Source organism: Aplidium turbinatum, chromosome 4 (assembly GCF_918807975.1).
Source record: "Aplidium turbinatum chromosome 4, kaAplTurb1.1, whole genome shotgun sequence".
Taxonomy (NCBI): domain Eukaryota; kingdom Metazoa; phylum Chordata; class Ascidiacea; order Aplousobranchia; family Polyclinidae; genus Aplidium; species Aplidium turbinatum.
The window spans coordinates 36988105-37013936 of NC_137475.1; the positions used below are offsets into that span (position 1 = coordinate 36988105).

Sequence of the window (25832 nt, forward strand, 5' to 3'; positions counted from 1 at the left end):
CAGACGAAAATTTAAATAAAGTTAATTTCCTCTTTCATGTGTAAGATCGGTTTCTTGATAACCTAGGCTTATATAGTACAGTTTTGGTAGAGAGGTGATTTCTTTTTTTTTTAACCATAGACGAATTTGTCTCATCTAACCTATGTAGTTCTGCTATAAAGGTCTTTTGTGTTTTTCAGAGTTGTTCGTGATGCGATGTCAAATCAAAAGTGGTTTTAATCAAACCGATCAAGCGCTTTGATTGGCATAAAAAATTAAGCATTTTTTAATATTTTTCATCTGTTTGAGTTTTTCTGATTAGAACTTGATCGATGGCGTAGCTAAAAAAAATAGGGTGGCAAAAGTAACTGCTGAGGGGACAAACATTTTAATAGTTGAAATAAAAAGTATGTTTAAAAACATAGCTACTGAATGCAGTCAAACTTTAATGGAAGATTATTCAATATGTGATACAATGTCATTGAAGCGTTGCAGTAGTATTAATTTAAACCCATTTTTAGGGCAAAATACAATTTTGGGGGTAATTGCTTCCCCAATCCTCCCTCTGTGGCTACGTCTTTGCGACATTAGCTCCTTTAATTAATAGACTAAATCTTTGTATTTAATAAACTATCACGTCTACCACTTTGGTTTTGTGGAAGTTATCAGATGGTTTCGGAAATCTTTAATTTTTTTTGCATCCAGGCCGATGCGTAGGCTATAGGCCTAGCAGATAAAAAATTTAAGTTGGGTTGCCTGAAAAGGCAGTCTTCGTGTCTAACTTTAAGCTAACCATGGAGTTGTCGTCATACAGTTAGGCTAATAGGCTATATACAAATTAAAAAAGAATCTTTCAACTGACGTGCTTATTAGGGTAAATAAACTGTTAGTTTCAATTGACTTAGATACGTCTAAAAAAATGTTTTATTGATGTTTCGCACTTTGAACATACCCGAAAACCTTTGTAAACAGTTTTTGTCGTTTGAACGTCAATTTGTTGCGTAAAACAATGCAACTATTGTCATACAATTATTGGCGAATGAAATTCCTGTTGCCTTTTACTTAAATATTTAAATGTCCAAAACAAGCTATCAAGTCTAGGGTAGCCTATGATTAGTTCCAGGGAGCTGCAAAACCTCATTTGTTGGTAAACAGAAAAATATGGTAGTTTCTAAAAGTTTTATAATGCATCTTTCTTTAATTCAACCTCTTTGATTATAAAACAAAGTACGGAGATATGACGAAAAATTGAAGAAGACAGAAATTTATTGTCAGCTAAAATAAAGGTATGGAATTTTTAATTAAAAACCTTTTTTAAATCTTGCATGGTTTTATTAGCCTACAGTAGGTTAATCTTCACACAGAGCCTGTCTTGAGGATCGGCAACTGCTGTGCGCTGAGGACAAGTAGGCTACCTGTCCACGAGGAATTTGACACTGGGCCGCATAGAAAGAATATATTTATTTTCTTAAACGTTTTAATCAAAGCTATATCAACGTTACATGGAATAAAGCTTATTGCTTCACATTATTGGTTTGTAAACGAATCACACTAGCCTGTAGAAATAAAACTATGTGCAACTGTGCACAGAGGAGAAACGGTTGCCGACATTTGGTCTTATCTTACATGTTTACTGATATTACGACATCATCTCTAAGAATATTTTGATACAACAGCTTTCGAAAACTATGTTAGTGACAAAATAGGCTATCGTAGTTTTGCCAAACCCGGCCAATTTAACTTTTTCCACACCTGCTTCATAATATTTCCAATTGCAGTTTCACTTCACTGGCTATTTTTTTCACTGTAGATTGCCCAGCAGGGCAATTTTGCTGGCTTCATGGTGATCTACAGAAATGAAAAGGTTTTCACCAAAAATCCTCCTCTCACCACAGCTTTTCTCACTTGGGACAAAGGTGGTCCCTAAAAATGAATTAAAAAAGGTCTTAGTACATGTCAGTTCTGTGAAGCAAGTGTCTACACTGTTAAAAATTTTCGTAATTTTACTGTCAAAAGAGCAGTAGAATATTACTATCTTGTTACAGTATTTGAAATTACTGGCCATTTTGTGGTATATTTACTAGACAAAGACGTTTTTTTACTCCAAATGTAGTAGAATCACTGATTGAGCAGTTTTAGATTTTACTTCTTTTCGTAGTAGATGATTTCACTTCTTTTTTGGAAGTGAATTTACTGGTCTGTGAAAGTGTTTTGCAATTTTACTGACAAAAATAGTAAAATTTTACTGACTTTTTATAGTTTTTTTTTTAACTTGCATTGGCAGTAATTGTACTATAGGTACGGTAGGGTACATGGGCAGTAACATTTTATTAACACCGTTATTTTAGTCCGATTAGGCTACTATACTCCTGTGCAGCAATATATTTAGCACTTCTACGAAACGTCAACCTTTTTTCCGGTCAACATATTTACGGTCACACCAGCACATTCTCGAAACAGTGGGATGCTACGTTATGTCATGCCTTTCTGTTTTGATATCTGATATAGGCTACCTTGGCCAGCAATATAGAGTTCGTGGGTTAATTGAAACAATCATGACTGGAAGAAAAGTTTGCTAGAGATCCGAACTCACGGGCTTCCAACAAAAATGTTTTAATTGTTTGTAATATTGGTTCCTTAAAAATGCACTGAAAGTACTAGAGAGTCGAACCGAACCCGAGTTTTATAGTCAAACGGTTCGACTCTCTGACTAAAACCCGAGAATTATTATCACTTATCAGTCGTCAGCCAATGGGCTGGCGAATGTTATCCTGGTCCGCGCTCAATTTCCCGCCTTCCCGCTCAGAATTTGCAGAGTCTGATTAGCGTTGCCAGATGGGGAAATAGGATAACAAATTTAAAAAAATTCTGGTGAAATTCAATTTTAGAGGCCTTTGATGCCAAATTTTTTGACTTTGGGACCAGAAAACTTTTTGGTGAAATCTAGTGAAATTTTCCCCCAATCTTTTTTTTCAAGAAAGTTTTTTTAAACTTTTAAGCGAAAAATCCCCGCTCGTATAGAAAACGTTTTGCAAGAGGTTTGCGCATGCGTGACGGCAGTGTCTTATGTCTTAAAAAGTATTTGTATTTTTAGGCAAAATTGTTTTATTTAGGGTGTTTTACATATCTGGTGAAGTTGTATGCACTCTGGTGAAATTTTATTTACTTTTTGGTGCTAAGCATCTGGCAACACTGAGTCTGACAACTGAGCATGTGCAAGGATGCAAGCATCAAGCATGGTTGCAGGAATAGTGCAGTAACTTAGTTACAGCTGGTTTTGTTGCAGTCATAAGTTTCAGATAGACAGAGGAAGCGTGTCAATAGCAAAAGTAGCATCGTTAAACCTGTATCACTGAACAGGTAACAAGTTTAATCCTACAAATGGTATCTTTGCTGATTTTTTTTATAATGTTTACCATGGACAAATGAGAACAATAGCGTACCATTGAAATTAATTTATTTCGATGCTTTTAGTAAGTTAACTGCATTAAACTGCTACGAAATTACATAGTTAAGCAATATGCACTGAACAAAAATGACTTAGATCAGGCAGGTCGGTCTGTCAGTCAATGCAGTGAGGCTCTGCCCCCTCCCTACAATTTTCTAACCACTGCACCCCTGAGTCAATGTGAAGAACTACCTAACACATCTTCCCAGTATACCAGTATTGTAGCCTACTGAACACACAATGTTGAAGTAGTCGAGCTCTGTTGTAGTAGCTTCTAGCATTCGGACTCTGGATTGGAAGATCCAGTGTTGGAATCGTACTATAAAAAGATTAGGCAGTGGCTATTTGACCGGCGCCGGTCTTTGAATCTGAAACACTATTTGACCGGTCATGACATCACTATACAGGCACCTTTTTCTCTTTCAAAGCAAAAGACGAGAAGCGCGTGTATAAGTTCTAAATTCGACAAGTTTATTCAACTCGATACGTGGTGCGTGCGATAACTTCGCCGGCTTCTATTCTAGAGGGAATGAGTTTGATACTACCTGGAAGCGTTCTTTTTTCTTTAACTAAATTTTGACGCAAAGTGCATTTTTGTAGTCAATTTTTAATTTCAGTTGCCTACAGCCCAATTTCTTATGTCTTTTCAAATGTGAGTAATAAAGTTAGAGTTTTTTTAATTTGCTGGAATTTGAGAATTTCTCTGGGTAATTTTCCGTTTGTGGCCGTGCTAACTACTGATATATAGCCTACTACATAATTTTTCATTCAGGCACGTTTTAAACCTTTCAAGGTTTTACCACCTTTTCCCGTTCATTAATGTGCTGGTAGGTCTATATCGATTTTTGTAGTTAGTATCTTTTTCGTCCCGGACGCGTTAATGACAAAAATAAAATGATTGATTGATGTGACCGTGTGTGCCGAACGAAGCATTACACTTTTGCTCTCAACAAGTTAGTTATATACAATGCTTCTTTTAAAAAAATGGTAATGGTATGTAAATGTAATGCAACTCAAATTAAAAATTGACTACAAAATGCACTTTGGGTCAAAATTTAGTTAAAAAAAAAAAGAATGCTTCCGGGTAGTATCGAACTCATTCCCTCTAGAATAGGAGTCGGCGAAGTATCGCACGCGCCACGGATCAAGTTGAATAAAATTGTCGAATTTAGAACTTATATACGCGCTTTTCGTCTTTTGCTTTGTAAGAGAAAAAGAAAAAGGTGCCTGTATAGTGATGTCATGACCGGTCAAATAGTGTTTCAGATTCAAAGACCGGCGCCGGTCAAATAGCCACTGCCAAAAGATTACTAGGCATGGCGGCTGCAACTGTCTTCAAAATGAGAAAATATTAAGTAGCCTACACAGTTTTAAAAAAACAAGCTGTGACCCTAGCTAGAGAGTATATCTGCCATATCTGGTGCTACGCCTTGCCCATGAGTAGCCAGGGAGTAACGACATTAGAGATGCAACTCCATTTTACCTCAGAGTGAAACATCTGCCGTCAGTTGCAGTTTATAGGCCTAGTCAATGCCCAGGACTGTTAAAAAGTGAGAACTAAATAATTGAGTGGTTTATCCAGCTGTGGTGATAAAACTTGTGGTAGGCTGATCTTTCGTGTGTGACCAGCATGAATAATTTGAGCAGAAGGTCCAGGGTGGTAAACGATAGACCCTCAGCCCTGGCCAAAGATCAAGAAGGAAAAATCCCCATTAGGCTACAGGAAGAGGACCAGTACTTATTACCGGTATTATTCGTGACAACGTCTCATAATACATGTTTTAAACCAATTTAGGTTTTTTCATGCTTTCCTGAGCATGTGTTGTATTTCATTTCATTGAATAACTTGATACTTGGATATTATCCTTGTGCATTTATGATGTGCCGGGAGACAACTGGCGGCTGGGAGACAACTTGCCATCTCAGTGGGATTAGTGGAACTGATTACAACATATTTTAAAGAAGATTGCTCAGCGATTTATCAATGCTTTGAGGTAACGTACATCTATTATGATATTATTTACTTGCAAGCACAGATTTTTTAATACCCAACCTTCCCATTACCGGAAGAACATCTGACACATACTTTGCAAATTTATGTATAGCTTATATATAACTTGTGTGATATGAACACCATGCTACTACTGCTAATAAATTCTATTTCATTGCCTTCTTAGCGATAAGAGTGCGGCTATATGAGTGTTTGACAATGTTTGTATTATTTTCAATATCTTAAAAATGTTAAATTCAATTTGTAGGATTCAGCTATCTCCCAGTTTGAAGAAACTCGTGTACCAGCATCCAATAATTGTGTGTTTTGGTAAGTTGTGAATGAGCGTTTGTACAATTTTGACTGATGTACAAGTGAACTTTTGAATTGCTCACCTAAATATGAAGTTGGTAAATGTAAATATGCACTAATTTCAGTCTTCGTAGTTTCATTTGTGCCTCATTGCATCTGCAGGGCCCACTCTTGCCAGTGCAGTGAAGTTTCTCGTATTCATCGAAGGCAACCTTGCAATGGAAACCAAGTCCTTTTTTTTGTAGCGCTGGCTTACTTCTTCTGCTCATATTACGTCTTTGCAATGTCATATCCAGATAGTGCAGCTGCAAGTCTGGAGTTTATACAGAGGTATGTAAACCTGTAATGTGTTTAATTGTTTATGTATGAGCTAAGGAATAACAATAATGGAACTCCCTCCTTCACAAAGTCATTCATACCAGTGACAAGCTGGTCTGGCTGGAGTGGGATTCAAATCCACGAAGTTCTTGACAGTGTCTCTCTACTGCAGCTAGTAAGAACTGCACCCATTACCGGAGGGATTGCGTCTTAGACCACTCGGCCATCCAGACTGATTATTAGAGGTGTTAAACTGTTAATACTAGTTATGTACGCAAGTTCCAAGCCACAACTCCAGAGGATGACGATTATTCTAAGGTTTGTGGAAGTGACAACGCATTCTGATCAATTTGAAGGTTTCACTACACGATGGTATTGTGGTGTAGTTACAAACATTGCTAAATATCACGGTCAAATTTGAAAAGATCCACTGATATAACTTGTGTTGTTTCCTCAGATACTTTGCTCGCATTGGGGTCATCCGTCATGACAAGAAAAAGTGAGATGTGCACCCTAAAGTACTCCGACTGTGCAACGAGGTCATGCTTCGGCAGGGATGTTTGTTATGAAGATTGAAGCAAGTCAAGAAATTCACTGTTCAGTCGCTGCTGCTTCATGCTTCGCCGAAATATAGCCTCGGCTGAACTCTGCAGTTAAAAAAGCGAATTCACGTGTTCGTGAAACATCAAACAAATAGCTATACTTGTAACATCTTGAGAGATATATTGTGAAACATTGTCGCCAGTGAGGTCTGCTGTACACAATAAATTTATATCTGCAAATGCACGTGTGTAATATTTACTTGTAGAGAAAGTCATTTTACTCTCATAATGCCGTTTGTCACAAAAACTATTCGGGAAGTTATTTTGCTGCCTGTCCAGAGCAGTAATTTTACTGATCAGAAACATTTAAAAAGTGACTATCCGGAGCAGTAATTCTACTGATCAGAAACATTTAAAAAATGACTATCCAGACCAGTAATTTTACTGATCAGAAACATTTAAAAAATGACTATCCAGAGCAGTAATTTTACTGATCAGAAATATTTAAAAAATGACTATCCAGAGCAGTATTTTTACTGATCAGAAACATTAAAAATATGACTGTCAACGGAAGTAAAAATACTTCCATTACAGTAAATAAAATTACTACTTAGGAAGTTATTTTGCTGCCTGTCCAAAGGACAGTAAAATTTTTTAACAGTGTATAGTGTAACTGTAAGCCTTACTTACCTCTCCTTCTTTTTGGAATTTCGAAATTTTTTCCATCCCATTTTTTGTCCTAACAAACTTAAATTTTCCAAAATTGCGAACATACAATTCTCCACTTGGCAACACTATGTCAATCCGACGAACAAAACTTAAAAGTAAAAAAAAGACGGTAATCGGACCTCTTGGCATGCGACAGCTCAACAATTACATTTCAGCTACTGCCCAAGTCAGCAAATGAAATTTTCATCTAGCATCGGACTTGCTTGGTCATCGCTTGCTAAACTAGGTTTGCTGACTTGTTACATGTCAAGCATCGGCTTGCTCAGTTTTTACTGGCTAAGGTTCATCATTTACCAATATATCAGCCACTTGCTGAAGTGTTGCTTTCTCAACTGCCATTTGCTAAGATGTAGGAGACTAAAAAACAGGGCTGTGGAATCGGAGTCTGTGGGATTTTGGTGTGTCGGAGTCGTTAAAAAAAAGCGGCCGACTCCTGTTTCATAAAAAAATGATGAACAATAAAATTTTTGTTTGCAATACACTTTTTGAAAATATTGTTTTTTATTCTCTGTATTGCGCTCCAAACCTTGACCAAAAATAGAAGTGTTGGTAATTGTCAGTTTTGTGAAAATCGCCGTTGCAGTTTTGATTACAAATTTAATGAAATTAATGTCTAAAAAAATGAAAAAAGACAAAATTCCAGAAAAATCTGGGAACCCTTTAAAATCTGGCAACACTGAAGCTGGGGTCGACTCTTCATAAACCGAGGAGTCGGAGTCGTATATTTTTCGCCCGACTCCACTGCCCTGTAAAAAAACACCATCTTCGCTGTTTGGAGACGTTGTCTTTCCACTGAAATAATGATGATGATCTATAAAAAAAAATGTTTTTTTGTCTTTTCTTTTCAGTACAAAACAAAAGAAATACAAGAATGGAGAAATCTATGGAAATGGTTTCTGAGACGTTTGTAGATAAACAGGAAGGGGACAATGTGGTGAATATTTCATTATAGCTTATACTAACGGCACGTTTCGAAAGTTTGCCAGTTATCAACAACAAAACTGTAACAAAAAAATATATATTTTGGTCTGGTAGTTGAACACCATCAAAAAGTGTTTATTGGTGGCTTCATTGTGTAGTATTTGTTAGAGCGGACGCATTATTAGAATACTGACCGACATTTTCACAACAGACTTTGTACGAGTTTACATTGGCCAACATGCACAATACAATAGCGGAATAGCTTGTGTTTTATGATTATTAGCAAAACCCATAAAGTTTATTGGAAGTTTTATCTTGAATGTATTTGCTAAATCATGAGTTTAGACTTTTGTAGTTTGAGTTATATTTTTCATCTTTTAAATATACCAATAAATCTTTTCTGACTTTTAAATATATCAAGCATTCTTACCTTTTTTATCAATCTGTTTTTTTTTCCTGAAATGGGAGCACTGCTTTTTTGCAATTGCAACTTTAAAGTTTAAACCTAATACAGTAAGTCCCATGCTTCGAACGTGAAAAACTCTTATTGCAACATTTTTTGTGCAGGCTTATCCGCGATTGGCTGATTTTTTTAGAGATAAAACTGTTGCAATCACCGGCGGTACAGGCTCTTTGGGTCAAGGTGTTATTGAAAAATTGCTACGATGTTGCCCTCAAATTGAAAAGGTATACATTTTTATTCGCAAGAAAAAAGATGTTGACCCACAAGAAAGACTTAGCAACTTCACTGCACTACCGGTTAGTGAGTTTGGTTGTTGTAAGCTAAGTGATAAAGTTTTAATTTTCAATTGGTTATGCATTCTTTTCATTGATGCCATTAAAGCTCAATAAAGAATATCGTCTTTTAAAAAAATGAAGAAAGACTTAGTGCTAAAAGCTCTTGCTAGACCAAGAATTTCGATGTTTACCTTACAGGCTTACACAATTGCTGATGGTAACAATACGAAAACGCCACTGTTTCTTCAAACGAACCTAAATTTGATATTTTTTTTTTATTTTTTTTAGGTGTTTGACTTGCTTCGAGATATATCTCCACATTTTGCAAAGAAGCTTTTTTGCATTCCATGTGATCTAGCGCAAGACGGACTGGGATTAAGTTGCGAAGACAAGGTTTTACTTCAGCAAGAAGTCAATGTCTTTATTCACTCCGCTGCAGCGTTACGCTTCAATGAACAGTTGAGGTAACAATAGCTCTTATTGTAAATATGCAACAGGTCTCTTTGTGATTGTTAAAATACAACTAATCAGAGATGAACATGAGCAACATTGGGTTGTTTGAGGTTGAACAATTTGTGAAAAACATTGGAAATCTTAGTTTTAATTTAGTTGATGAAAAGCTGTTGTGTTGTAGTTTATCAAGGGAATTTTTTGCTGCTTTCACCGCATGAAAAAGCCTGGCGTTTTTGGATGTCTGTACCAGTAGCGCACCCAGGAAAAAAAATAGGGGGGGAAGGCTATTTGTCGGCCGAGTGATTTGCCACAATAATGACAGGGACAATAGGCCAATGCCCATTCCTTTGATTAATATTTAAAGGCACTCATGGCCCACAATCCACCGGTTGTAGATACCTGTGCCAGGGGTCCAGCGGAGCGTTCAAGCTCCCTTGGAAAAATATTTGATTTATTTAAATATTTGACTACGAGGCAGACCTAACCATCAATTATGATTGATTGCGGGTTTGGGGGCTTGAGCCCCCTTAGCCCCATGCTGGGTGCGCTACAGGTCTGTACTGCTTGAGAAGATCCAGATATGTTTGTGGCATAACGACCTACAGTATATACTCAGGCATTGCCAACGTGCTAACCTATAATAATGGCTGAAAGCCGATGTAATTTTGATTTGATGTAAATAAGTCGCTGTGAAATTATGGCTTCGTCGAATTGACTTTTACACACGCATTTTTGTAGGGAGAGCTCATCGCGGCTTGCGAATTTCTTTATTTTCATGTAATTGAATTTTAATTATAGTAAATTGATTTGATCAAAACAAATTCATTTTGAATTTCTAAATGATGCCTGTGCAGCGTTTGAATGAGGAACGACTACAAAACGCGTAATTTCTGAATTAATTTTATTTATCACTTTTGTAGCATAGTCTGTAAGTTTCTACTAGGGCTGTTCGATGCAAAAAATATTTCGAAATTGTTTTGTTTCGCTTCGGCCTAAATTTCTTTGTCTTGGTTTCTTTAGGCTACATTTCAAGAGAAAAGCGGGTTGTCATATTTTCCGCTCACGCATTTTTAGTAAAAAAAATTATTTCGTTTCATTTCGACACAAAATTCGCTGTCTTGATTTCGTCTAAAATGAAATTGCCTATGAAATTTTTGTTTTTGTCAAAACTAATTTTTTTTAAACTGCCAAATTCCTTCAAGTTAGTAGACAATACTTTTGGAGTTGTTTTTGACATGTTGATTTTAATAAGAGTATTGCACAAGGAATTAGTGTAAAAGTGTTTATCAAAATTATGTGAGTTTTGCATTGCACTTATTTAAGCAAAGGCTAGCTCATAATAATAATAATCGTTCGAAAAATTTCTAGTAAAATAGTGCAATGTATTTGCACGGCTGCCATTTTGTTTGCTTGCCCTGGTCGATTTGGCCTTGGAAAATGAACCACGTTTTTCTTTGAATAAATAAATGTTAAATTTCTAGGAATTGCCGGCATTGCAGGCTTTCTCCGAAGGCCACTTTTAGTTTCTGATATGGGAGTTGTATCGAGAATGTTTGTCCAGCTCAAACAATACAGCAATGTCTTTGATGTCATGTTTTAAATTACATACTTACTGTATGTTCATTGGCATGAAACTGAATTCTTTTGCCTATGATGCAGGTCACCGTTATGCTTGTATTTATATTCTTACAGGAAATCTTATGCAGTGAATGTTCAGTGTGTGCGTGAACTTTTGCATCTTTGCAAAAGAATGACCCAATTGCAAAGTTTTGTGCACATTTCTTCAGGTAAGTTAAGAAAACATTTATTGTGGACAAAGTATCATGCTTTTAAAGCTAGCAAATGAAACAATTTGTTAAACAAACCTTCTCAGCGATTTTTTCACATACACACAATTATTATAATATTGTACTTGTAATTGTATGTACAAGTTACTTGCACTGTAATTCTAAAGTGAAAAAAAAAACATTTCCCTTCTAGTGTGTTTTCAGATAAATAGTTAAAGGCTATTCAAGTATTCATGTCATTGGTTGCGCAGTACGAGGGCTAGATTAACCTGGCCGTATTTGGCCAATGGGACTTCGCTTGTTGCTCAAACAAATAAACTAGCGATAAAAAACACGTGACAAGCTGTCGAAAGTGCCTGACCTGTGCTCGAATGGATCTCGTTTTAATTTTCACCGAGAACGTTGTACGGTGACTGACACGATAGTTGACATATAAACCTACTTGAGATGCAAAGTTTGGCGTCTTATTTTTCTGCCCACTTAGCCTAGTTTAAACCAGGGTCACCAAACTGCTGATTCAGCCATCGAGAGTTTGAAATTCATCCTGCCGCTACACAAAGGAACCAATATGATAATAGACAGTGTTTAGACAGAAATATGCATTAAATTTGCTTAAAAATGGTGAAAACAGTCAAACCTGCTTTGTAGACGAGTCAATATAAGGTTGAACCCCAAAAAAATTGATACAAAAGGTCTTTCAACGGATTCTGTTACCTATGGGCCTACTAAATAACATACTAAAAGTCTACCAAAATCGGACCTCCAGAAAGGGGTCATTTTCAAGATGGCGTCCAAGATGGCCGCCGAGATGTTATATTGCCTATATCTCAATTGCTATTCAAGCTAGAAAGGCGGTTTAGGTGTCTATCCCTAGGTGTTCGGGATCAATCAATCGAATTAAGTAGGTTAAATTACGATAGACTGATTATCTACTGAGATACGTATAATTTGTATATAATATACGATTATACGACCTGGAGGAGCCCGGGGACATTTCGGACGCAGCGATAGGCCAACATCAGACAGAGCAGAGCACGATATTAGCAAATTCACTTGAGGCTTGAGATAAACCGCAAACAAAATCATCTTGACTTCCATTATGTAACACAAGCTTGAGAAAAGTGGTTTTCCAACATTCCAGTTTCTATACTTTTGGCAGCTTGATAAGCCGAATAGTGGTAAAATTTTCAGAGACAACTCCTCACTTTTCATCTGAATAAATTCCATATGTATTAGTGCAAAACGGTTTCCGGTAAACTTTAAAGTAAAACGTTTTTTCGAAAACAAAACACTCGAAAATCCGTCCGTAGTATCCCCAATCTCCCCTAATAAGATGGAATTATCATAACAGCATATTACATGCGGCATAACAGGTACTATCAATACAGGCATCTAAGAAAAACTGCAACCAACAGGAGGCTCATACTTGGCCTCCTACAGCAGATGAATACAGGGGATTAATCTGTTCTAAAGAATGGCGTACCATTAAAGTCTGGACACAGACACATTCAGAAAATCATCGGAATTACAGCAGTAGGCTACAAAGGTAAATCGTAAACCAGGGTGATCTACCGGTTTGTTGTCTTCTTGCCTACGGCTGTCTCTATTCATCATCTTCCGACTCGTCTAGAAGAAACTTGTTATGTGGATTGTCACATTCTTGCAGTTGGCATGGTCCACATGCAGCGGTACATGGTAGTCCGTATCCTCTACAGGAGCAGCGGAGTGTCTTACAGGCAGTGGAGCAGTTGCAATGAATGACCTTCAAGAGACTGTCTGTAGCAGCCTTCATTTTTGACATAAGTGGGATGAGCCGATTCTTTTGCAGGTTCCACCCCCAATTCATGACATCCATACTCTCTGCTTTTCCCATCCAGACCATTATCTGGTAGTAAACTCGACGACAGTGAAATTGGGTAGCAGATTCAGTGGGTGGCAGACTCTCGGGCGTTACAAATGATGAAGCAGAGACAACTTTCTTGCTGAAGGTGTTGTATCGCATTGTCGCAAGGGAATCTGTGCTCTGGCCATCAAAGAAGACAGCCATTACTTATTGAAACTTGGCACCCAAGGTCATCGATTATCTCTGTGGTCTGGTTTGGGGCAGTGAATGCTTTAGCACAAGACCGAAGAACAGGATCTCCATGCACAAGTTTCCGAAAAGCAGTCTTCTTGCAAACACCGAATATCCGAGACATAGTGTCACAACCAGTCATGGCATGGATAAATATCAACTCAGAACACATGTCATGTCCAAAGATTTTTTTCAAACGGTTGATGTTGTATACTTTGGTACTGCCATCAGCTTTGGACTTGTCTGACCTGAAATAAAGGCCCTTATACTGTCTTGTCCCCGGAGTACATGTCTATCATTGGCAGATACCTTACTAAAGACTGGCCTGGGTGTTCCTTTCCCTGATAAATAGTGTGCATCATCCCCTGCCAGCCTGGCGTGGCCTGCTTGAAGTTGAATGACAACTCCCAAAGCAGATCAACCATGTTGGCACATGCAGTGAGAATCGGAAGTTCTCTGAATGTGATGTCTTGTCGAATATGTTTTGCAAAACGATGCGCAATTATCGCAACCTTGGACGTCTCTACAATGTTCAGTTTTAACGTTTCGTGCCTTGGGATAATCTGGCCTGTTTCCTGTCCTGGTGTCAAGGCGGCTATCATGCCCATCCCGTGAAACGTTGCTTTCCCATCAATTGTGAGAATGTTATGATCTACATTGTCTGCTGCGAATAGCAAGTTGTTGTCCAACACATCAATATCCTTACCAAGCATGTTTGGTGCAGAACAATTTGCGCCATTCATTTCAAACCTCTGCATTTCGCCATACGAAGAGCAGAACCCCATCTGACACAAGCTATCCAAAAGAAACCGCGATCGATTTAGATGGTGCAGTTGCACTGAAGGCCAATTTGCAAAGGGGCAATAACAGCTCGTGGTCGGACTGCCTGCTATGATTGCATGACCAATAATAGCAACTTTTCGCTGTGTGCCTTTACCTACAAACAAGGCATTGAACACAACGTAGAGTGATTTTGGAATATAATCAAGAGCCGCCTGGATTTTAAGTGTCTCTGTAGTCGGGTACTGGTCGTTAACAGATGGCACATTTGTCTTGACGTCACTCTTTATGAGCCTGGCAGCTGCTTCAAGTAATGCTCTCTTCTGTGACTCTTCATCACCTTCTTGGTTTGTGCTTGCGAAGTATGACCTGAGGATGCTTCCCGTTTTCTCTCTCAGCGTCATTGTCCTCTAAACCTTTTCCTTCTGCAATAATTATGGAGTTTCCATACCGTTTCTTTAGGTGACTTTTTAGGTATTGATTGCCATAAGGGAGGGAACCGTCCTCAGATAAATACTCTTTCATTTTACACCTTAGATCAGAAACAGTCAGTCGTTCTTCATCATTCATGGCTAGGTACGCACACATCTTTGTGAAGGCTTGCTCTTGATCCTCATTCTTTGGCCTTCCAGCTTTCCTACGCTTTGAATCGCGATCAGTCTGAAACTGCAAGGGGACATCACGGTTACACCTGAAATGGTTGCTACATACTTTGTGATATACGCAGTCTGCAGCATGTAGATCACCACAATAGTATTCAATTCTACCTTTGAATTTCAAAGACCACTCGTCATGGCGGTTTTCACTGCAATCCAATATTGCCTTTGCGAAGATATCAGTTTTCACGTAACTATAGTCTTCACTTCCATCATGAACATTATTTCCGCAGAAAAGGCAATCAGTCTTGCTATTGAACAGACCCTCAGAGTCCCTAGTACCGGTACTTCTTTTATAAGTGCTGGTGGAATAAATCTTTTCGACTTTAACAACGATAACTTTGCTTGCATTGTGATGCGACTATGCACGCATTCATGTGATTATGATGTCACAAACACAAGAACAATAAAAACTTGAATACCACCATCTACCCAATACGCAAAATTATTTAGAAATATGCCGTACATTTCCTTGAAAATGACCCCTTTCTGGGGGTCCGATTTTGGTAAACTTTTAGTATGTTATTTAGTATGCCCATTGGTAATAGAATCCGTTGAAAAACCTTTTGTATCAATTTTTTGGGGTTAGGTGCCTTTTTTCCGTATATTGACTCGTCTATTTGCAAATTCCAAAAACCGTCAGTTGTTAATCAAATCTTCATTCTTACCTAACCTCTTTTAGTTTCAGCCAAGTCATTCATACAAAATGCTTTATATTGGCCAGTTTAAAATAGGTGTGTAACTACGCATACTTTTCAGTATTGCAGAAAAACTTGCTTACAATCTAGTCTGGCCACTTAATGATTACAAGCCAACGACAACGAGGTTACATCATGAAAATGTCCTTTAAAATGACACAGGTTTTCGATCAATCTTAAACAAATAATACTGCATGATCTTAACAATAAAAGAAAAATGCAGCAAGGTGTAACTAATAGCATATCTAGTTGAGAACCACGGAACCTTCAATCACGGTTAAGCTTATACACTCATTCAGCTTACTCCCAATGCAATCGATCGCAAATCGACGAAGAACTTTACATTTGTGATGTTGATTACAAAGACCTTGGAAGTACTCTCAAGTGCCTGAGCGACGAAGATGTCAAGAAAATAACCCCGAGTTTGCTGGGAACAAGGTACGACGCAAAATTTATTACGTCGATGTAATGGTTACAATGTTTTATCTGCGCTATGGCACTCAGAGAAATTAAGAACGTACCTAGAAATGCCTGACAGCACTTTTTTCAATATCCACTACAACTAAGCTACATGTAATTGGAAACATCAGTCGCATCCTGCGACCACACAAGCAGCTAGTGATGCACCGGAGGCAAATTTTTGGCCGGAGCCTTTGGCCTTTGTTATTATGTACCTCATAATCAACGTTATAACCATGCGATTGTTGGCAATAGGTTAACAGGGAGGTCTAAAAGGTACTTTTAGACCCAGGGCTGTATTCTTTTTATGGGCCCCGAGGACTTGAAGAAGCCACCTCGCATTTGTTGAATATGGTGCGTTTTTCTTAGCAGTGTTTGAATTGGGGCATGAGAGTCTCATTGATATAGCTCTCAAATTATCCTCTCAACGGCCCTGGTTGTTGGTAGCCTACGCCACTCTTATCAAGCAGTGAAGCGATAACCAGGTACTCTTAAAGAATTGCTTCATGGCAATGCTTACGGTCTTTTAAAAGGGTTCATTTAGAAGCAAACAATTGGATGGATTTCAAATTTGGCGATGTTTTCTATCCACCTGATGAAAGTACCGGAATTTGAGGCCTAAGTGTCTCATTGGTAATGACCCAAATTATCCTCTCAACGGCCCTGGTTGTTGGTACACCATCAAGCAGTGAAGCAATAACCAGGCACTCTTAAAGAAGGTGCTTTATGGCAATGCTTACAGTCCTTTAAAAAGGTTCATTTAGGAGTAAACTTTTGGGAAGATTTCTAATGTAGCTACGTTTTCTATCCACCTGATGTAGTATTGTTTTTAAGATATCAACGATTTTGATTGACTTTCTTGAAGCCATGTTCAATCTTACATATTTTAGACCAATGTTACTGTCAACATGTGTAATTGAGTATTCTTGCATTACTACAATACATAAAAATTACATTTATCCAAGGTCATGAAATTGACCACAGCCACACACAGTTGGCATACACAACTCCGGGCCGGAGCCACTAGCATCTCCGGCCCAGAGCCGGAGTTGAAAAAAGTGGCCGGAGCCTGAACTGGAGCCGTCACTATCCATCACTACAAGCAGCACATACTTTTTTTTAAAAACAGTAAATAAATAAAGTTTTCTAGGTTGTGGACTACAGCCAATTGGCTTACGATAGAAAACCTACTGGAATTGATCAAACTGTTGTTTTTCATGTATCTTTCAAATTAATCATTTTAGTGTAAACTTGTTTTAGACCAAATACCTACACGTTTACAAAAGCACTCGGAGAAGATGTTATCGCTCGAGAAAGTGAAGATTTACCAGTTTGCATAGTCAGACCAAGCATGATCGTACCGGCTTGGCAAGAACCCTCACCCGTACGTTGACTGCATTTTAAACTATAGTAGGCCTAATATAATCTTAAAAAATTTGATATCATATAGGCTAGTTTTAAAAATATTTAGTTTCGTACTTTTTTTGCCATAATATGCTAATTGATTTTTTTTTTGCAGTTTGAAGAGTTGTCAGTGTTTCACAGTAATTTTTCTCTGATTAAAAAGCTGTCTCAATTCTTTTAGGCTTTTGTCACTTTTTTTTCTTCTAAAATCGTATGATTTCAAAATTTTGATAGTTTTGCTCGTAATTTTACAGATTTAGCTTGCATGTCAATTTTAAAGGCTAATTGCTTAAGTTTGATGATGCTACGTATTAGTTTATCCAAAAAGAGTGCTATCCTGATCTGCTATTCAATAATATAGTTTCTGGAGAGAGTTTGATTTCTTGTACCAAAGACAGGCAAGACACAACAATACCACAGGGTTGAGCATTACAACAATATATTTTACATATTTACAAAAAGTTTTAACAATCGAACGTTTTCGGCTTAACCTGAGCCCTCATCAGGAATCTGAAAATATTTATAAAATGCAATAAATTTCAACTTCTTGAAGGTAACTATAGCTAATTGATTGTAGGCAACAAGAAATACGCAACGGTTAAAAGCAATAGTGTGGAAAACAAACAGACGGACGGAAAACAAAATTACATTAGAAAAAGACAACCACATGACTACAAAAGAATTCAATAGTATACAGCTAAAAATATAGCCTGCAGTAATTTGCACAGTCTATTCTAACACGCTTGAGAAAACTCTTTCACTCATCCGAAACTTTTTTATAACAAGTGCTTGCATGGCTTAAATTTTTGTTTTCGTTTTGAAGTAACGTTTCTACAGTTCTTGCATCGTATTCAAGCGTGTAGCCTGCAACAGGCACAAGTGGTTGATAAATGATAAAAGCAGTAAAAACATGAGTTTCTTTGTAGCTATCAGCACAAGGCTTAGCAATAAGCATTAGGGTGTTTCATTTTTTCCACACTTTTGAAATTAAAAACGTTCGGGTTTGCGTATGATGGGATTTTGGACACTGATTTGAAAAATGTAATTTTTATTCCATTATGACGTCATTTAGATGTGGCACCGCGTGGTCGAAACTCGTGTGGGGCTAAAAATAGGGGATTTCCCGTAACTCGGTAACGGAACATGGTAGAGAGACGAAATTGGTGTCAAAATGCGCAGAAGGGCCGCTTTCCTATACCTTCTTAAGAGACTTCATTGCCGTATCTTCCTCGCAAAGCGAATTATAAAAAAAAAACGATATTTCGCATGCACAAGGTGTTGCTATAAGTTCAGTTTTTTCCGTCAGTAGAGCTGTTGCTGCAAATTTACCTTGCATTACTGCTACAAAGCTAAGAAAAGGAAAAATAAAGAAAGTTGAGAGTGAGACCCATTTGGCTAACTTGGAAAGTTCCGACGAAGACGAAACAAGGGCCGTTTTCTTATACCTTCTTAAGAGACTTCATTGCCGTATCTTCTCCACAAAACGAATTATATCGAAAAAACGTTTTTGTACAACTTATGATGCACGGTATTTGTTTTTCTCCTAAATAAGTGCTTTTTTGTAATATTTCTTTAATGGTCTCGAGATAACTGTTCTGTTGCAAACTTAGCAATTGTATACGTAATGCAAAGTTGAGATTTTGCAGAAATAAATTGATACTGGTACGCAATCAATACCGTTTAACTTGCTAATGATGTCTACAGTTAATCTTGCAGTATATCTGAACGAGGTTTTGCAAAACCGGCTCACATTTCTCGACGTTCTCATTTTTCTCATGCTATTGCCAATATTAACTGATCGTTCTAATAACAAAATAATTCTTTAACAGCAAACAACGCTACTATAATAAGCACTATCATTCCACGTTGTACAAAAATGCACGAAGTCGCAAATCGGCCCGGCAGTTGCTTTCATCACTAATTCGCTCTCCTATAACATTTTTGAGCTTTCCGATTCGTCGCTCAGTGGAACGATTATTGTTATCAATCGACCTCCAGAAAGATGGAGGCACATGGGCGCACATGACGCATGTTGCAAATTGACTTTGAACTGTGAAAAAAGTTCCTCAATCTCGCTGCTCGGCTCTTCAACAGATTTCGAATACCAACAGTTGGTGGGAGCGAAGTAAGAATTTTCACAATTTCAAGGGGAAACGGTGGAGACTCCGAAAAAAAAATCAAAGTCACGTTTTCTGAAGACAGCCACTGAGAACCATGCTTCATAAAATATCTGTAAACTACCTTAATCACTTCTTCGATCTCCCGGTATGCTAGAAGCAAATCTCGCTGAAACAAAGTAATGAATGGTCCATCACATGCCTTTGGTATTAAATGAATCATTATAAATGAAGGAACGTAAACAGACACGATGTAGGACACTAACTTGATCAGTTTTGACTTATCTGCTGTAGAAAGCTTGTCAAATTGAAAAACAAACAAGCGAAAATAGCCATTGGCAGTCGTTATCCATCTGGAGTTGCATATGGTTTCTTGTTTATAAATCAAAAGATGCTTCAAATTGTGTGGTACATTCATAAATGAAGAACAAGCCAACATCTGCATGCACATTTAATTGCTCCTAAAATCGTCGTTTTGTCTTTTGGTAACTTCCTTCTGTTCAGCAAACCATTCGATGTGTTTGTGCATTCTTTAATTGACCTTCTGAAGATTTTACTGCATTCTAAACGTATGTTAACGCCCGACTTTTTACCAGTATTGACCGCCGTAGTGTCTGCCATCACTGAATAAAGATTAGGCAAAATACTGTCGCAAGCATCTTGTGTGATGGTATTGTACAAAATTTCTCCTGTGACAGATGTACCAGAGGAAAAAGATTTGACTGCGATCAATGCTTCCGCCTTGCTCCGCTTCTCATCAATAAACTGGCCAAGGAAAACATTCTGCACTTTAACTTTCTGCACTGCCATCATGCGAACTTTTTCACGTTGACGGAATATCGTCGATGGTGAAGCAGCAATTTCAGCACCTCCACAGCACAAGAGTTGATCGGATTGCTGACGGATGCTTGTCGTTCGGCTGTCTGCGAGTATGCAACTTTCACTACTCACTTTCAGAGTCTTGAGTTTTGCGTACTGGCTCCCACCTGTGATTGATTTTAGCAAAAAAGTTGGATCAGTTTCGTCTTTGTCGGAACTTTCCAAGTTAGCCAAATGGGTCTCACTCTCAACTTTCATTAATTTTCCTTTTCTTAGCTTTGTAGCAGTAATGTAAGGTAAATTTGCAGCAACAGCTCTACTGACGGAAAAAAAATTGAACTTGTAGCTGTTGCTTTAAGCTTGCTTGTGCCAAGCTTGTTCTTTAAGCTTTAACCTTGTGCATGCGAAATATCGTTTTTTCGATATAATTCGCTTTGCGAGGAAGAAACGGCAACGAAGTCTCTTAAGAAGGTATAGGAAAGCGGCCCTTCTGCGCATTTTGACACCGATTTCGTCTCTCTACCATGTTCCGTTACCGAGTTACGGGAAATCCCCTATTTTTAGCCCCACACGAGTTTCGACCACGCGGTGCCACATCTAAATGACGTCATAATGGAATAAAAATTACATTTTTCAAATCAGTGTCCAAAATCCCATCATACGCAAACCCGAACGTTTTTAATTTTAAAAGTGTGGAAAAAATGAAACACCCTAATAAGCATTCACCCAATATTTATCTTTCCGTGGCACATGCGTGGATGTAATTATTATTTGTTTTTTGATCTATCGTTAATTATTTGTTTATCATTGTAGGGTTGGTGCTCTAACGCATATGGACCAACAGCGTTTTTTGTCGCATATGGGAGAGGAATATTAAGATCAGCGTATGCAGACGAAAACATTATTGCCGATCTTATACCAATCGACCTGGTTGTGAATGGCGTTATTGCGACCGCCATGAAGACCGCTTGTGATTTTTCTAATCCTCAACATCCCGATTCGAAAGGGCTTGAGAAAAGGGCAAACATTTCGTTTACTGAAGGAGAAGGTTATGTGATATGGTTTTTAATGCAGCGCTTCCCAACCAGTGGGCAGTGAAGCTCATTTCAAATTTTCTGCACTTAAATTAATTTCCCACTGTTAAACTGAGTCATTCTTTGCATTTTACTTGGTGCCAAATTTCTTTTGCAGTTCACTGCCAGATAAGCTTACCTATGTGAAGCGGCTTCTCAGCTAACAAATGCGAAGACACGAAACCGTTAAAAAAAATTAATATTCTAGATAATGCATCACGCATTAGCATGTTTAATGTAAAGCCCCCAATTAGTTGTCGCATATCGAAAAAGCAAATTTCAGTCTCCCATTACTTGAAATTGAATGAACATTTTTGTAGCATTTTGTGTTGTCAAAATGTTATTTTTTTTCACATCTATCATATTTTTTTCTGCAAATTCTCTTGATGTGCCGCCAAAAAACTGTCAGGAAAAGTGAGCCGTAAGCTGAGAATGGTCGGGAACACTGATGCAGTATATTAATAGCTTTCTTCAGGCACATGCTCCAACAAGATGCTAAGGATGATGCATTTTCGCTAAAACCATTTTCAAGTTATGTAACAAATTTTGAGGCTGGAATTTTCCATTTGATACTTTGCGCGAAAAAGCGTTAGTGAATTTACTGGCTACGTTATTTTGAAATTTTTAAAAGTATGTTTGCAATTTCCGGTAGCTCTGCAGTCCCAACCACACAGAAGACCCTGTGAGGTAAATTTCAAGTCCCTTCCTCAAAACCAAAATCCTAAAGTTGTTTACCTGTGTTTTCTCATACGGCTCGCAGATTTTTCCAATGGCGCTGAGCCGGCTGCAACACTCGTAAACATTCGCCGAAACGTTCCCATCTATCACTTCACTACTGGATCCCTCAATCCTTTATACGTCTATAATTACGGTGGGCGAATAGTTATGGTGTAAGTTTTTGGAAAAGAAAAAAAAAAAAGTTTTTGTCTCTCGAAGCAATAGGCCAGTTTCTTGAAAACTTTTCCTAAATTCTTATTCACACTACTCTCAATACACGCCTAATTGTACGAAAAGCACTTTTTCTCAAACCTATTTTTAAATAACTTACCGCTAAAAGAAAGATTGTTTTCTAGTCAAATTTGGCAAGCAGTGGTATCAAGACTTTCCGTTGGATCCTCACCGACTACCAAAGGTTTCTGTTACTTCTAATAAGTGAGTTTATGGCCGACCCTGTTGTTGGCATATCACAGGCATTGCGTTTTGTTTGTGTTTAGTTTCAATTGTATCTTGGTTCGGTTACCAGCATAACCCAAATTTACGTATTTTACTGCAAGGTTCATATTCTTTGTTAGTTTTCATCTATCGTTAACTTATGTAGCCTAATGTGTGCATGACCTATAGCTTGTTATTAAACACATAATTTTTCAGTGACATGTCCTATAATCTGTTGCATCGTTCTGTGTAGATTTCTACATCGGATGACAACTTTTCTTCAACAAACGATTCCAGCTTATCTTGACGATGCGATTCTCTATTTGACAAAGCAAAAACCGAGGTTGTGTCATTGTACACCTTGTAACACATTTTGAAAATTGTTGTGTCATTGCCGCAAGATTAAAAAGTTTTTTGATTGAATAGCCAAAGCTTCTTTTTAACAGCGTTTTAATATCTAGCAACGTTAAAATGATATAAAACTACGTTTTGTTCTTTGTAGATAAAAATGGTGTAAAATAATGGCAGCAGGTTCTTCAAGTTTTGCTGCTTTATTTTTCCAATCGGCATCCACAATACTTTTTGCATTTATCTTTTAATAGAATTTCTCATAAGTACCAAGCAATGTACCAAACAAAAGCAATGTGCATGAATACCAATCAAGTATTGACTGAATTTTTTTAGAATGACAAACATCAACGAAAGACTTATTGCTGGAATGGACGACATGGAATTTTTTTTCACAAACGAGTGGAAATGGGAAGACCAAAATACAATCAAGCTAAAGCATGCACTTTCTGCTCATGACCGATTGGTAACGATTTGTTATATACTGCAACTAACAAAAATATCGTTGATTGATTGGGGGAATCTTTATCCTCTGACTGAAAAAGCTTCTTCATGAGCTTAATCTCGGCAGCTTCGAATACTTGTAAAGGCTTTGGACCGCTGACGTAGACCGGGATTGACAGAATGAAGTTTCCAACTGTTTAATTAGAATGTTGTTTGTGAATTATTCAATCCACTGGTACTAGTTTACACAAATGTAAAAAGTCTGGTTTGCTGGTAGGTGATCTTGCAATGCCTTAGCACATACCTTTCCAAACAAAGTCAACGCGTTGCATTGCACTCTGTGATACAGTTTCGTTTTCAAACCTGGTTTGAAATTTGACACTATGATTATTTTTCAGTTATCATAGTAGGATATATCGTCGTATTTTTTAGATATTCAATTTCGATCCTCAATCATTTTCATGGGAGGAACATATAAAGCATTACATTATTGGAACCAGAAAGTACCTCGCTAAGCAAGACATGAATGAATACCCACAAGCAAGAAGAATCATACGCAGGTGATTGATCGAATCTAATGTGTGCGTTATCTATCAAAACCAGTAAGATCAAATTTATAAAGATGAGCAAAGAGTTTCGATGGTGTGTTGATGATTACATCTGACTTACAAATCAATAATTTTCTTAAGCTTTTACGAACCATAACTTAACAGATTATGCATGATTTCTAGGTTGGAGGTTCAAAACATCCTTGTCAACTCGCTGGGCATAGCTGGATTGGCCTGCTTGATATTGTCGAGTGGTTTAGTGGGGTGCACTGATCAATTCATTACCTCCTTTTTCAGCCTCTCCGATTCTTTCATATAAAACATGTTTTTGCGGCGACCAAAACTTTCTTCGACTGTTGAAGCTATCAAAATTATATACGTTGTTATTCAGAGTTATGACATGTGTCCAGGGACGTAGCTACGGAGGGACCTGGAGGAGCAATCGCCTCCTTCCCAAAATTCAATTTTAGCCCCCTCCCCCCCCCCCCCGAAATTAATACGTTTCGTTGACATTGTATTACATTTTGAAAAACGTTAATTTTTGCCGGATTTAGTAACTACATTTTTAAACAATCTTTTTAATTTCAAAGATTAAAGTATTTGGACTCTTCCAAACAGTTGTTTCTGCCCCCCTAACATTTTCTTTCTAGCTACGTCACTGCTTGTGTGTCTTAACTTTGTGTTTGCATGTCAAGTAGAAAATGGAATGTACAGTATGTACTGTATTTACACTACTTATCATAGAGTGTATTTGTCAAACTTGTGCGTTGCAATTGTTGAGTTGTGTAGTCTACCTTTGCGGATGCTCTGATGTAAATACTGTGAGAGTGCTTATACAATATGCTACATTTGAAAAATATGCCTGCGTACTTTTTAAAGCAATACAGACTTGTGCTGTTTAATCCGTGTGTGTTTTGTTTATTATTGTACTGCAAGCCCAAAAAAACCTTTCCATGTCACTGTGAAACTTGTATACGTTGCTACTTTGATTTTGTTTTCTCAACCTGTACCAATAAAATTTGATTGAAAATGTATTTTTAAAATGTTTTTTTTTTAATTTTGAGAGAATTGTATTCAATTTGTAAGAATTATCCTCGGCCTTTGTTTAGTATTACTGAGCACAGGCAGCTGGATGAGCAATAGTATATGACAACACTGGCAATGCGGTGACTGCAAGGATTCGAGCTGGATGAAAAAAGTTCAGAGAACCATCAGATGACGTTTGCTGTAGAATGTCATCTTGCAGGTTGAAAGTAATGCAGTGCAATGTGCATGGCGTATGTGAGATGTGCTATGACGCTGCATCTAGGCTTTCAAGAAGAAGCGTATCAGACGACAGAAAGAAGAAGAATTGAAACAATGTTAGGCAAAACCCTTCGGCTTTCGTGATAAAATTAACAATGGCACGATGAATGGCGTTAGGAGCATTGTATTGATGAACATAAGAGGGCTACATCTGAGAAAGATTGAATTTCTTAAATGAATAGATGAGAAACGATTTACAAGAAGCGCACAAAAATAAATTGTGATTGGAAATGCAAGACGAGGAAGACGTAGAAAAACGTGGAGCAACACAGTGAAAAATAACATAAGACGAGATCTACCTGGTGATGTGTTCATAAAGCACCACCCAGACAACAAATCAGTCATTTTTTACATTGATTCAACGTCTGCAGAAGAACAAACTAGTTAACGCATTTTACAATTAAAAAATGTTTTTATACAAACTTGTTTGCTTTCCTTCACAACGTTTTTTAGACCAAGCATACGCACTTTGACCTTATCAAGGTCGAAAGTTGTTTCAGAGTGTTGTATTTTAAACAAAAGTTACATCATGTTGAAAGAAGGAATGACGTATTATCATAAACCAAAGGTCATTTTTTCAACTTTCAAAATGGTTTGGATTTTTTTATTTGGCCAAGCGAACCCCGGTTTGAATATTAGCCTGCTTTATGAAATAGTTATAAAATTTTATCGCAATTGTGAAACGATTTATAAGAAATGACGACTTTATGACTTCGGTTTTTATTCAGTATTTTGTAA

The 25832-nt window shown here is 37.5% G+C and overlaps 1 protein-coding gene and 1 long non-coding RNA gene across 3 annotated transcripts; both read left to right on the forward strand.

The window, feature by feature from the left end:
• Positions 1 to 1063: 1063 nt before the first annotated feature.
• LOC145769421 (fatty acyl-CoA reductase 1-like) lies at positions 1064 to 24823 on the forward strand. Of its 2 annotated transcripts, none has more exons than XM_082581064.1 (14): positions 1064 to 1265; positions 8167 to 8252; positions 8807 to 8998; positions 9266 to 9441; positions 11123 to 11217; positions 15725 to 15863; positions 17145 to 17268; positions 21038 to 21272; positions 22058 to 22168; positions 22371 to 22449; positions 22703 to 22795; positions 23134 to 23263; positions 23674 to 23801; positions 23973 to 24823. In XM_082581064.1, exons 2-14 carry the CDS (start codon positions 8190 to 8192, stop codon positions 24106 to 24108), a joined length of 1701 nt encoding a protein of 566 aa, XP_082437190.1. In that variant the 5' UTR covers positions 1064 to 1265; positions 8167 to 8189; the 3' UTR covers positions 24109 to 24823. The 2 variants fall into 2 exon arrangements, with proteins under 2 accessions (XP_082437190.1, XP_082437188.1); XM_082581062.1 differs by having other exon boundaries at positions 22703 to 22792.
• LOC145769657 (uncharacterized) lies at positions 5149 to 6931 on the forward strand. The gene is made up of 4 exons (XR_014289033.1): positions 5149 to 5421; positions 5686 to 5747; positions 5892 to 6059; positions 6505 to 6931. It is a non-coding gene; the product is annotated as an uncharacterized LOC145769657 (long non-coding RNA).
• Positions 24824 to 25832: the final 1009 nt, after the last annotated feature.

Bases quoted from the DNA above. Each gene is read 5' to 3' on its own strand.
- LOC145769421 (XM_082581064.1), top strand. From the start codon at position 8,190: ATGGAGAAATCTATGGAAATGGTTTCTGAGACGTTTGTAGATAAACAG. The intron at 8,253-8,806 runs GTGAATATTTCA...TTTTTTGTGCAG, and splicing joins AACAGGAAGGGGACAATGTG to GCTTATCCGCGATTGGCTGA. The intron at 15,864-17,144 runs GTACGACGCAAA...AACTTGTTTTAG, and splicing joins CCGAGTTTGCTGGGAACAAG to ACCAAATACCTACACGTTTA.